Genomic DNA, 14,249 nt, shown 5'->3' on the forward strand with positions numbered 1-14,249 from the left:
AAATTAGTGATTTCAGTTGAGCACAACTAAGGGACACAAAAATATGTGCTTTCACAGAAGTCAAAATTTAACCTTCAATATTCCCGACTTAAGAAGCCTCGTCCTTTTTTCTCTTCCAATTCAAGAGGTCGCCGTCAACTGTTCCTAGATCTGACAGGTAATATTTCGTTGCCTGGCCTCCCTCGGTGGTACAGGAAGAATCTTCTTCCAAAGAACAAAACGCAGACATAAGAAGATATGAAAGCAATTGCAAGCTGAATTCTACATACACACCTTCAAAATGCTTACATCCAATTCTTTACGGTAAACTATTCATAATGCATACTGCTAAAAGGTTCTGAAGTAATGCTCTGGCAAAGAAGCAGCACAACAGCTTACAGTTGTGTTCAGCGCCAGATATTTACACCCTACTATAGTAGAAAACAAGTGCTCGAACACGATACCTAGATCTTTCAATATCAAACAGGTCCAAGAAAGTCTCCCTCCAAACCAACGACAGCCTGAAATTCCCTTTCAGTCTCCACCCACTTAGTACCGATCACAGAAAAGCGCACCACAACATTTTTCTCGATCTTCGACTGCTTCTCACTTATGAACATCGGATTTTCACCTGGAACAAGCTGATAGCCATGCATCTTCTGAGCAGAGAGAAATATGGTCTCGACAGGTCCAGATCTTAAGAACACCCCATGCCTCAATACCTTGTAGACTGTTCCTTCCAGAACCTCTCCGCGAAATATCTTAAAAGTGAGACAGCTGAAGGTAACAGGAAAAAGAACATCCCCTGTCTGCTGCCTGACTCTCCCCTCTCCTATGTTGTCCAAAGTTGTGACTGCAAGCAAATACCCAAGGTCCTTGGTTGCCTTCTTGGCGGCAAAATCTTCCATCAGCCGGAGTATGATTGATTTTTGCAGCATCAGTCCTTTGACATCCATATGTTCAGCAGGGATGATGACATTCCAAGGCAGTTGTACTTTGAGAAACATTGTATCTAATTCCTACAAAGAGATGAACAGAAAGTTATGACAATAGGACTAGTGAAAATTATGACAATAATCTGCTATATCTAATTATGTCCATGTATAGATCTCATTGCAGTAGGTCAGTTTTATCTTTATTTGTAGCATAATTCTACTCCATCTCAAGTATCTATATATTAAAATAAGTTCCTATCAAAGGAATGGTGCCACATACACTCTCCGACATATGTGCCACGTGACACTCTTTTCAAGCTTATAATAGAAATGTTCATTATCTCATTTAAAAATAATTAACAATGTGTAGCTACTAGCTACTAAGAATTGAACCCATGACCTTTGAAATGAAATGTGAGAATTTAACCACCAATCCACCAAAATTTCAATGATTAATGTTTCAAAGTAAAACATAATAAAGTCTTATAATCATATATAATTATAAAGACAGAGATGAGCTTTATGGTCTCTAACACTTTTATTAAGGTAATAGCATTCTCTTACCCTAATTCCATTGAAATTCTTACTTTTATCTCCAATTCTTTAGAAGTTTCTTTTATACAACTCATCATTCCATAACGTCCATATCCAATTTCGCACTAGACACAAAATTACGAAAAGTTAATAAAAACAATTACAAAATTTATGAATAATAATATATTTGATGATTGTAACAGACCCGGGGCATTGTCCTCGCCAAAATACTAGTTTGTCATAAATAGCTAGATTTTGTCCTTAAATTTGAAAGTAATATGTCTCTACTATTTCACTGTGGTTTTACTTTCCCTTCTAGAGTACGAATCAAGATTACTTGTCAATTTCAAACACTGATGCTATTAGATGAAAAGAAACTTCTAAACCCACGTGCCTAACCTCAAAAAACAATTACTGAGGAATGGAGGGGGTAGCACTTTAATTTAACTAATCCATTCAATTCCTAATTTAAAAACAGGAGATGGAAGCACATAGTACATACTAGATACTACATACACCTCCAAAGAAAACTAATAGCCACAAAAAATAAACTAGTCTTCACACCATGTCCCAACAATTTGGACAAGTTTCTGAACTGCCACCCTTGAGAAAAGAAGACAAAAATTTCATCCAAGTAAATTAGTAGTCGAGCAAGAAACAAATAATACCCATAAACAAAATCAATCTATTTTTACTATACTAGCATTAGAAAAATCATCATAAACTTGTTTTCCATTAATAAGAAATGATATGTTGTTGCCCCCTATCTCACTTACTTTCCTTCACTACTTCTTATTGAAACTCAGCTTCAATTTCAAGACCTTTCCTTTCTCTTTCCAAAAGTATCCAAAATTCATGAATCGTGAAGTCCACAATTTTGAAGACTAAGGTGATCTACAACCATAGGGTGCTAAGAACTAAATATTTGGAGGGGAGGGTATTTTACATATTATCTCTTTAGTTTACTTGAGGAATAAGTTGGATGGTTTGTTAGAAAAGTAGTATAAATATAGAGCAACATAGAATGAGAAAAGCATGTTAAAAATAGATGAAAATTTGAGTGAGCTTTTAAGAGTTCGGGAGAGAGTCAAGCCTCTCGAAAGCTTGAATATCTTTACATTTTGTTATATTTTCAGTTATTAATCAATCAAGGTTCATCTTCTTTCCTTAATTTCTCCATTTTAGCACTATAATCTATCCAAGCTAAGTTAATTCTTAGCAAATGGTATGCGAGCAGCACTATTCTGGATGATTAAGTGTCTGATTTTCATGTTAAAAAAAAAAAACTGCCACGGAAGTTGCAAGAGCTCCACAAAATGAAATCAATAAAAAGATGGAGGAGATCATGAGAAGAGGGTTTGAGAACCTTCAAAAAGATATAGTGAAGATAATCGGTGAAGCTTTATCTCCAATCCAACAAGAGTTGAAGGTACATCGAGAGGATTTTGAGGAGGAAGACAACCAGAAAGAGTCAAAGGAGGATGAAGAAGAGGTGGTTAGGAGAAAGTAAAGTTAGGTGGTTTCCATGGCGAGGTTTTCACTCACGAAGGAGAAGGCTCAAATGGTGGTGAACCAATCTATGCGAAGTGGAGGTAGAGGAAATAGGATTGGGGCCACGAAGGAGAGAACTGGAAAGGGGTCCGACGAAGGACTTGATGGATCTAGAGGTGGACCAAATGGAGGTCGTGAGGTCCGTGGTGGAAACTAGAATAAGGTCAGAGAGTGATTTCTAAAGTGCACAAAGGGAGCAAGAAGATTGGAAGGAAGATGTGCTTTTATAGGCAGTTACGCCAGTGGTGGTTAAGGTAGTGTTGACAGCGGAGGATCTGGTAGTAAAGAATGTCCAAATCATGTTTGCTTCACATGTAAAAGCTATGGTGGTGGATCGGGAGTCTTCGCAAGTGAGAATCGGGGTTAAACATTCGTGTGAGGCGGTGTCGGGAACAGCGAGTCTAGAGGTGGACCAGGTGGCTGCTACGGTGGCGGTGGAGGCGAAGCCAAGGAGGAGCTCGCAGCAAAGAGGTCTAAGTATATTGGAGAAGCTTCACAAAAGATGTGAAGCAATGGTTGATTCTAGAAGGAAACATAAAGGGTAATTTTTCCCGCATAAATTCAAGCCCACTTTACCAGAAGTAGGTCTTGTGGTGGAGCAGCCCACTATGTATTTCACAAGAAGGTTCTAAAAAGAGAGTGTGAAAGAAAAGGGTGTCTAGAATTTTTGGTGACTCATTTGATGGCTTGGAGAAGAAGCCAAGTTCTAACCCTATTATTAAGGGCATTATAGTAATTGTTGTGACTTACTATGTAAAGGTGGGGGTTGGCATCAATGCAGTGGCCAAACACATTCCCCATTACTTCCTTTTTAAATTCCTCCCCACTCCAATTAATGAAGTAAACCATGGCAAATCTTGTGCCCTTCAACCCAACCCACTCTCTACTAGGCCCACGAAACCCTTTACACAAAATATCCTTGCTCGTGCCCACTAACAATGAGCAGTTTTGGCCCCGTTTTAAGTGTTCCAGACCCAAGCTATCCACCTATTCAACCCCCATTTTTCTATTTCCAACCCACCATTTCTAGACCCCAATTTTTCATTACTCACCATACATCGACCAACCCCACTCTCAAAACCAAAATACCCTACCTACCCTTTCCACCCACAGACTCACCACAGCCAAACAACAAGACACTCCATTATACTTCTCCCTCATAGTCCCAATAACTTTTTCACCATAGCTAGGCCACGCGAGCCAGCAACATAAATTACTCATGAGGAGCTGCCACGCAAGATGAAGTCATGTCTCATTCTCGAGTATGAAAGACTGAAGGACATTGAATATTGTTGCCCAGTCTGTGAAGTCAATGCCAATTTCTAGTTCTACCCACCTTGAGGACAAGGTGGAAGTTTAGGGGGGAGTAATACTAAAAACTATAAATATTAGGAGGGGAGGGTATTTTAAATATTATCTCATTAGTTTAGTGGGAATAGTTGGAAGGTTTGCTAGGAAAGTAGTATAAATATAAAGCAGCACAGAATGTGAAAAGCACGTTGAAAATAGATTAAAATTTGGATGAGCTTTTAAGAGTTCAATTGGGAAAGAATCAAGCCTCTAAAAAGCTTGAATATCTTTACATTTTGTTATATTTTCAGTTATTAATCAATTAGATGTTCATCTTCTTCCCTTAATTTCTCCATCTTAGCACTGTAATTTGTCCAAGCTAAGTTGATTCTTAGCATAGGGCAGCTCTAAAAAAACTAATACTCCCTATGTTTGTGTTCCACTTTGATTTTGTGCACTATTCACAAATTTCCTATAACATTGAGACAAATGTATTACAAAGGGAATAATGGAAACTAGAACGTATTACCATCTCCAGTCAAATAAATATACCTGAAACCCACATCTCGAAAAAGCTTCCACATGTATATACAATTTTTATAATTCCTACTTTTTTCTGGGCAGCATATACAACTACGTATAACAAAAATGAGAGCCAAAAATATCCGGAATTCTTTAGATTAAAATTATAACAGACCATATCAAAAAGGTCTGTTAAATTGCATGCACTTCTTAATGCTAGGAATCCAAATTGATTCTCAATAACGGCCACAATTGAGAGGAATAACAAATGAGAGATGAAAAAGGAAATTTAGGGAAGGCAAGCAAGATATGACTGGAATTGATGAAATCAGGGTGAGTAGTCACAGATTACAGTCTACCACTCTCAAAAGTGGCTACCACTATTCACAAAATTCCTATAACATTGAGACAAATGTATTACAAAGGGAATAATAGAAACTAGACCGTATTACAATCTCCAGTCAAATAAATATACCTGAAACACACAGCTCCAAAAAGCTTCCACATGTATATACCGTTTTTATTATTCCTACTTCCTTTTTCTGGGCAGCATATACAACTACATATAACAAAAATGAGAGCCAAAAATATCCGGAATTCTTTAGCTTTGAATTATAAGAGACCATATCGAAAAGGTCTATTAAACTGCATGCACTTCTTAATGCTGGAATCCAAATTGATTCTCAATATCAGCCACAATTGAGAGGAATAACAAATGAGAGATGAAAAAGGAAATTTAGGGAATGCAAGCAAGATATGACTGGAATTGATGAAATCAGGGTGAGTAGTCACCGATTAAACGCTAACACTCTCAAAAGTGGGTCTCTCCCTAGAAAACTGTCCCTCACTTGCATGATCCTCACTATGCCGTCTAAATCACATCACATTTGCATGACTTGCTCACTAGTCCATCATCTAACTAAATCTTTACGATGTTCCCTTAAACCTCCCACTTTTTGTAAATTACCAATATAACCCTTCTTCATCCTTCTTGCTTAGATGAATAGGAGTGGTAGTTAGGATGATTTTTGCAATTTATAGTGAACTACGAGTTTGTTGCATTCCAGATCATATATCCCATGAAACAAATTATTTTAATGCAAAGGTATGTTTGTACAGCCCACTCCCCTTCCCTGCTTTCTGTAGGAGTCACTTCAAAAGCATTGGGTAATATAGACATTGATGCTAACAGAAACTTTTTTTCAGCCCATATCCAAGTATTAAACCTGAATAAACACATAAATTGGCTAGACAAGATCCTCAATTGACACTTACAAACACCAAAGCCTGACATGTCTAATTTCAATTTTGCCAAAATTAACTTTGGAATTGAAAGAAAAAGTCCTTTCAAAATTAAATTCAAAGTCTTCCAAATGGTTCAACAATAGATCAGATTCCCTTAGGAAACCTTTCTTCAGACAATAATAAACACAAATTTTGAGCTCAAGGATGAGCACAAATCATTACTATCTCACTGTCAAAGCTGAAGAAAACATCATAACAAAGCAATACCGAATCGAAAGGCAAACGCCGCAATACCTTAAAACAACATGCAAACACATTTACCACAAAATAAATATATCTCAATACATTCATAATCAACTACAGATTATAGACCAACAATTCAGCAACACCATCTTGGTTATATGACTATATCTCAACCTTTTCGTCCTTTTAAAACTCTATAACTGCACATTAGAGTATTCCTAAGGCAACCCACTTTAAACCAAAAAATCCGACCTGCATTGCACAGCAAACCCACCTTTCAAAAGATTAGGGTTAGGTTCTACCTACTAAAGCAGGTCATTGAAAGTGCCCAAAGATCAATTTTTGCACAACTTTTAAGGGTTAAGTTTACAAATAATTGGACAGAAAATAGTAAAATTAGGAGTACTTCATCCTAAAGAACCGAATTTTCTTTGTTTTACGGAATCAACGATGCGAATGAAAGACAACGAAAAAACAAAAAACAAAACCACAAACAAAAAGGGGAAACCCCCCCCCCCCCACCAAAAAAAACAAAGTAGAGAAACAGAAAAACGGACCAAATTGCCGTAATTTTTGAAATCCACCAAACAGTATATTCCTTAGTGGTCTTCACTCCCTGAAAATCAAACCAAAAAAACACAGAAAGGAAAATACTGAGGAATTTTTGGGCTTAAGAAAAAGAATGAGATGAAAGAGAGAGTTGATGTGAACGAGGTAGCTTCCGAGAGAGAAAAAGATATACCTGGGAGTAGAAGAAGATACAGAAATGGCGCCCCAACTTGAGTAATTATTTTGGAGTAAATGAGCGACCAACTCCAGTACAGTATCCTGTATTCCTGTCAAAGAAAACAAAAACTTGCACGGGTTCCCAGGTTTAAAATTCTATGCAAATGGAAAAAGGAAATATCAGATCTAGAATTTTTTATAATCAACCCGTTATGTTTTAGAGTCACTTAAATTAGTTATTCGGTTGATATGAGAAAATATGAAATATAAAATTTTTAAAAAATTTAATTTTGGTGAGTTGTTTACTTGACAACAAAATATCAAGATAAACTAGTTATTAGGCCCGGGCTATGCCCCGGGTAAGAAAAAATTTCATTTATTAATATAATACTTTATGATAATTACAATAAATACAACTTAGTCTAATGGTTAAGACTTTAGTATATGTACTTGAGGTCTCGGGATCAAACCCTATACTAAGCAATTTCTAAATTTTTTTATTGTACATAGATTACATGAACTAAAACTCCCTACTATAGTGGTCAACACTGCTCTTCAAATGGTATCATGCATACATAATTAATTTTAATGAACATGCAAATTTATTTATTTTTAAAGATGCAAGGGATATGTTTAATAACATTAACTAATTACAACACATACTTATAATTTTGTGGAAACATGGATCACTAAGAGATGTTAGATGAGATGGTGATTATTTGAAAATCCTTACATAAGGTAAGGGGTTCAAGCCCAAGCTTCAACATATTTATTTTTAAATAATGACAGCTTGACTTTGTTGGTTAACATAAACTTGGCAAAATTTTGGTGGCCAGAGGAGGGTGCCATGTGGCGCATCGACGTTGTTACGCACGCCTTTTAATATATTTGTATAGATTAACCAAAAATTTCTAAAATTTTGAGTTCCCACAAAATAAATAAATTAGAAATTCCTGAAATTTTGAGTTCCCACAAAATAAAGAAAGTTACTTATCTAGGTTTTCCTAGGTTAGAAATTCCCATCAAAATTTAATTCTTCCATTGTCAACCAAACCAATTTCCTATGAATTGACTAAGTAATCTATTTCCTATAAATTGTAATCTTATGGGAATTTGACTTCCCATGTAAACCAAACGACCACTGAGATTATAATTGTTCTGGTGGGAGACAACCTACTTTTAATTAGAATCACACAACGGCCTACTTTTAATTTAAAATTAGTCAACGACCTAAACTCAAAATTAAGAACATTTAGACCATCTTTTTACATATAGTGACTAGTTTCATCTATGTACTGACTAGTTTATTCCATTTAGTTCTCACATTCTTTAATCTATTTAGTGACTAATTTAATCATTTTAGTTACTAGTTTAATCCATTCATTGAGATTGTCGTGTTAGTCTATAATCGTTCGATGTAGTTCGATATTCAAAGAGAACCAAAGGAGGGAGAAGGGAAGACTAAGTTGGTGCAAGTTGTCTAGGGATAGTATTGGGCTAGAGTGGGATAGATAGGCTTGTTAGCAGAATGTAAGCTTGGGTTTGTCTAATTCTATATTAAAATTAGACCGTCTATTATAATAATTTTGTTGAGACTAACAAACCCCTACTTTTATTTGTCAATGCGCCTTATGAACGAATGGTCGGCATACCTATAATTTTCCATGTGGCCACGCGCGTGTATCCAGCTCATTTATAAAGGCTTATATCTCACTCGTTTTTTATTGGGATTTAGCACTTAACCGGGGGGCGGAAAGATATCGAGCCAAATTTTTATATCCACCTTGATTCTTCCCAAACTTTTGAGTATGTGGTAAGATATGGCTTTTTGAAACTGCCCCTTGTGCACAAATCCTTCCCTTGTGCAAAACCCTTCCAAAACATCTTGTTGTACCCCGATTAACCCTTCTATGCTAGGTGTGTGAATGATGACCTTGGAATGCTAGGTGTGTGAATGATGACCTTGGAGGCAACACCTAAAACATGAAATACAAAAGGGTTCAGTACTAATTTTAAAAAGATAGCTAAAATACTAATGAATAATAGGGGTTTCTCTTATGAACGAATGGAGTTTCTAGTATGAATAAATGTGGTATCTTGACGGATGAGGTTACTCATAACAATTAAAGGGTGACTCTTATATACAAACGGGATCACTTTTATAACAAAGGTATTAATCAGTTTACTCTTGTGAGCGAATGAGGTTACTAGTATGAATACATAAGCTAATTTATGTGAATAACTGGGTTAATCATATGATTAAATGAGTTTACTTGTATGAACGAATTATGTTTCTTTTATGGTTAAACAGGATACTCGTATGATTAAACAAGGTTACTCGTACAATAAAACAAGGTTACTCTAAAAAATAAAGAGGGTTACTCATACAATGTTTTAAGGTTACGCATAACAATAAAAGGGTTACTTTTATAAACATAAAGGGGCTAATACTTTTATAAACAAAATGAGAGCTAAACAACTTACTCTTATGAATGAATGAGGTTACTCGAGTGAATAAATTCAGTTATTTTGTCCATAATTGGGGTTACTTGTATAATTAAATAAAGTTCTTGATATGAATAAATGAGGTTTTTTTTAATGATTAATAGGATTACTCGTAAGATTAATAATGAGTTACTCGTAGGATTGAACATACTTACTCCAGAAAATAAACGAGGTTACTCCAAAAATTAAATTGGGTTACTCATATTACATTTTAAGGTTAAACATAACAATAAAAGGGGTTAATCTTATAAACAAGATGGGGTTAATTTATAAACAATGTGAGAAACTAATCAATTAATCTTAAGAATGAACATGGTTAATCATATGAATAAATGTAGTTACTTTGTAAACAATCGGGTTTATCCATATGATCACATGAGATTGTTGGTATAAATAAATGAGTTTTTTTAATGATTAAATAGGATTACTCTTATGATTAAACGAGGTTATTGATATAATTAATGAGGTTACTCGTATGATTAAATAGGGTTAATCATATAAGATTTTTGAGGTTACACAAGAATTTAACATTCCTCGATGTATCTTATTTAACAACATAAAATTGAACATTCCTTGATGTATCTTGTTTAACAACATAAAATTGAACTTTCCTTTACTAGTCATATTTTAATTATAGACAATTAAAAACTATAAACCTTTACATTACTCGTCACACATTTAAGGGCCTGTTTGGTTCACTGAACTGGAATGGAATGGTATGGATGTCCATACCAGGGTGGTATGGATCCAGAACCCCATACCAGGTTCAAACTGTTTGGTTCAATCCTGTAATGGATTCAATGTCCATTTCCGCTGTTTGGTTCACTTTTAGAATGAAATGGTATTTAGTTTTTATTTTAATATAATTTGTATATAAAAAAAAGAAATAAATTTATTATTAAAAAAAGGACAGAACTCGAGAACAAGACAAAAATTGGAAAAAAATAAATAAACATTCACATTGCCGGCGGAATTATAGCATAAGGAAATCAAATTACTCAACACTGCATCAAAGTATTTCACGTTGACTACCCATCTCTCAACCCCATTTTTTTGCTGCTTCAATTCTCTCACCCCCATTTATATATGTAAAAAACAAATTTAAACAAAAAACAGCAAAAGATGAATCAAATTCAAAAATCGAAAAGTTGATTTCCAGATCTTAGCAATCTTAGCAGTTTTAGCATCCGACGTAGTTCCACGAATAGCAATCTTAGCAGTGAGACGGCCGGAAAGAGGACTTCCACCGTCGGCGCCGGCGCCGGGAGGAGTACGGCGAGTGAGGGTGGTTGGCGATGGTTGGCTTCTCTTGTCTAAGGTTTAACCTCTCTCTCCCTTCCACACAAAATAGGGTTTGAAACTTGAGGGGAATGGAGTTAGAAACTTAGGGGGGAGGGGAGATTGGGATTCTAGGGGGATGGGGTGGAGATAGATACCCTTGGGTATGAGACTCTACCCTAAATATATCCAACCAAACAATGGAATGGATGTCATTCCATTTCATTCCATTAAAAATACCCCAACCAAACACCCCCTAATATAAGTCATCCTTTATATCCCCCAAAAGTCCTTTTTTGAGTAACCTCTTCTATCTGGTTTGCTTCTCCTGGCAATTTTGGTTAGACTTTTGAAGATATTAGAAGGGAGAAATTTTTTAGCTATTGGCATCGCCATCATTGAAAAAGAACCAAACCTCTCTTAATTAGAGGGGAGGAAAAAGGGATTTTGCAAAGAGGAGCGAGAGTGTGAGGGGGGGGGGGTTGGATTTGGGTGAAGAGAAGGAAGGAAGTCATTTATACTAATATATTAAAAAATATTTTTAAGCAAGTCTACGCAACACATGTCACTCTTCCTTTAGTAGTTCATTCTATGTCATTATTATACACATTTAAAAAAAATAGAAACATGCTATTTATATGATTTGAACGCATGTCCTCAAGTTAATATATACTAAAGTTCTAACCAATAAGCTATGCAACATTAGATGATACTTTTTAACATGAAAATGTTAATAACCTGGGGAATCGCTCGATACTAAAACCTAGTTGACAATGATTATGAGGTGAATGACGCATGGGCTTCATATATGGGAAGGCCACACGGAAAGTTATATATGTGGTCGCCACATATAAGAATTTGTGTTATTAATTTAACAACCTTAACTTACTAATTTCTTAAATTTCACCACCATTTAACGTTTTTCGCCTATTTTCCGTCAAACGTGGCCCCACCTATTAATCCCCCTCAATTCCATCCCATAACTCCATAATTCTTCCATTACTCCTACTCAAACCTTGCCCATAAACTCAAATTTCTCTCAATTGTCAAAATTCTTCCAAGAAATGCAAATTAGGAGAGCATCAATTCTCGGTTCGAAGCGCTTATTTCATTGAGTTGTTTGCTGAACGAAGCACGAAACCGTCGTCATCTACAATCTCAAAATAGCAGGTGTGGCAGCAGCTATGGAGTGCAAAAATCCCCCAAAAGTGAAGATTTTCGGCTGGAAATTGATTCGAAATGGTCTCCCTGTCAAAAATAATCTTGCTAGGAGAGGTTTGGATGTAGTTACAGTATGTCAACATTGTGGTGAAGGAGATTAAACACTCGAGCACATGATGTTGAAGTGTGTGGAAAGCTCCAGGGCATGGTACTTCTCACCCCTTAGATTGGCAACAGAATAAGTAGAACGTGGCACTTTTCGGGGTTGGGTTGAAACATTGATGCTGAGTAGGAGGGATGATGATTGGTGGAAGATGTTTTGGATGATGAGCAAGAGCATATGGTTGGGTCGCAAGGCATGGATTTTCGAAGGGAAGAAGGTTGAGTTTATAGAGGTGATGAACAAAGCGGTTAGAGGTGTTATGGAGGTTGATAAGGTGAATAGTGGGCAACCAACTAAGATGGTCAGAGGAGCAGAAGTAGTAGTATGGAGTGCTCCATCTAAGGGAGTTTATAAACTCAATACTGATGCAGTAGTGTTGAAGGACAAGGGGATAGGAATGGGAGGTGTGGTTCGTGACGTAGTAGGTGATATGATGGCCACCACCTATGGTATGGCTAGCATTGTGGATGCGGAGATTGTCGAGGCACTAAGTGCGAGAAATGGGATACAAATAGCTCTCAAAGCTGGGCTATGACATCTGGTTATGGAAGTAGATTGTAAGAAACTATTCAACCATCTCAAGGCTAGAACCTGAGATATGTCTCCATTTGGGAGAATAGTTAGAGATATTTTAGTTTGTGCTTCTCAATGTTCTCATATCTCTTTCTCTCATGTAAAAAGGCAAGGAAATAGAGTTGTGTGCCCACCTTTTAGCTCAAATGTGTAAGTCTACCATGGAGCTTAAAGTGTGGTTTGGAGGAAGTTTCTTATGAGGTTATTAGTGATGTAACGGCTGAAAAGCCTTCTCCTTAATAAAATAACTATTGTTACCGTAAAAAAAGGTCAAGTCATACATTAACTTTTTAGTTCAATCTACGATGAAATTTCAAAAATCACACTGACCTATCGAGGAGAGATAGAGAGGAAAAAGGGGGAAACGAAATTTTGGATGGAAAGAGTTCAGTGATGGTGAAACTTAAGAAGTTAATCAAGTTAAGGTGGTAAAATATAAAAAAAATAAGTATAAGGTGGTTATTCTCAAAATGGGTAAAACATCACGTGCTTATTAACAAAAAAAATCCATATCAGATATCCTAGGATTTGTCTCGTACCCGCTTTTAGTAGTGAAAACCTACATACGACAACCGAGTTATTCAAATTGAATTTCATATTTGGCTATTTGCCTAACTTTTGGATTCAATTTGGGGTGAGTAGGTTTTATTTGGGTTTGAAGAAAGTTTGGTTATTTGATTTTCGAGTTCGGTCTATTTGACTTTTGATGAAATTAAGGTCTACAATATTTGGGTATGGTTGATTTCTTGTTAAGTTAATATCAAATAAAACTAATTGGAAAAAATACAAACATATTACTTAGAGAAATGATGATAGAATAAGTGAATAATAAGTATTGATCTCTCCGCCATTTTTTACTTACTAAATTTTATTTGTGGATAATATTCACATGACAACTTTAACCTTTAAATTTATGTATGTAAATAAAAACGTAGTCATGGGGGATCTTGTTCAATTGCTCTCAATGTGTACTTTCCAAATATACAAATTTTATAATTTTCTCTTATACATAACTCAAGACGTTAAGGTTTGAATTATGTCTTGAAAACTGTGAAAAAGATAATGTAGTAACAAAAACACGGAGGGAGTATAATAAAATACGGCAAAGTTAACCTTTCACTTACTAAAGCATTGGGTAGCATCAAACATCTTCTCCATATCGTTCAACGACTATTCAAACTCAGTAGGGTATGGTTTTCCGTTATAGGTCGTCGGCTTATGAGCAGAGAATTTCTTGAACAAGTTCGTGCATTCATCTTGCTCTATTTTAGCTTGTTGTCGGTTGCCTTGCAGAAGTTCCATCATCATAAGCTTTATCAAGTCCATCTGGTTGTCGTTAGTTCTTGTTGTTAGTCATATTTTAGGAAACATGGTCACTTCTCATACATTAACCCTTGCCTTCATATCTTCGAGCATCGCAACAGACCTATGCTTTCCATTATCTCCATTAGTAGGCTCACTTTCACTTGTTGCCATTCTCAGGCACGTCAAACATTTCACGTTCATAGCATATTTTTATGACAAACAATGTCATAACATCATAG

General features: G+C 35.9%; 1 protein-coding gene across 1 annotated transcript; it reads right to left on the reverse strand.

The window, feature by feature from the left end:
• Nucleotides 1-238: 238 nt before the first annotated feature.
• On the reverse strand, nucleotides 239-7,197 carry LOC104903422 (DNA-directed RNA polymerase V subunit 7). Its single transcript, XM_010691450.4, has 3 exons — nucleotides 7,042-7,197; nucleotides 6,857-6,915; nucleotides 239-998 (listed from the first exon to the last, which is right to left on the reverse strand). Exon 3 carries the CDS (start codon nucleotides 984-986, stop codon nucleotides 459-461), a length of 528 nt encoding a protein of 175 aa, XP_010689752.1. The 5' UTR covers nucleotides 987-998; nucleotides 6,857-6,915; nucleotides 7,042-7,197; the 3' UTR covers nucleotides 239-458.
• Nucleotides 7,198-14,249: the final 7,052 nt, after the last annotated feature.

Source organism: Beta vulgaris, chromosome 9 (genome assembly GCF_026745355.1).
Source record: "Beta vulgaris subsp. vulgaris cultivar EL10 chromosome 9, EL10.2, whole genome shotgun sequence".
NCBI classification, from domain to species: Eukaryota; Viridiplantae; Streptophyta; class Magnoliopsida; order Caryophyllales; family Amaranthaceae; genus Beta; species Beta vulgaris.

What these genes read in the sequence shown, in the direction of transcription:
- LOC104903422 (XM_010691450.4), bottom strand. Translation starts at nt 986, where the DNA reads ATGTTTCTCAAAGTACAACTGCCTTGGAATGTCATCATCCCTGCTGAA.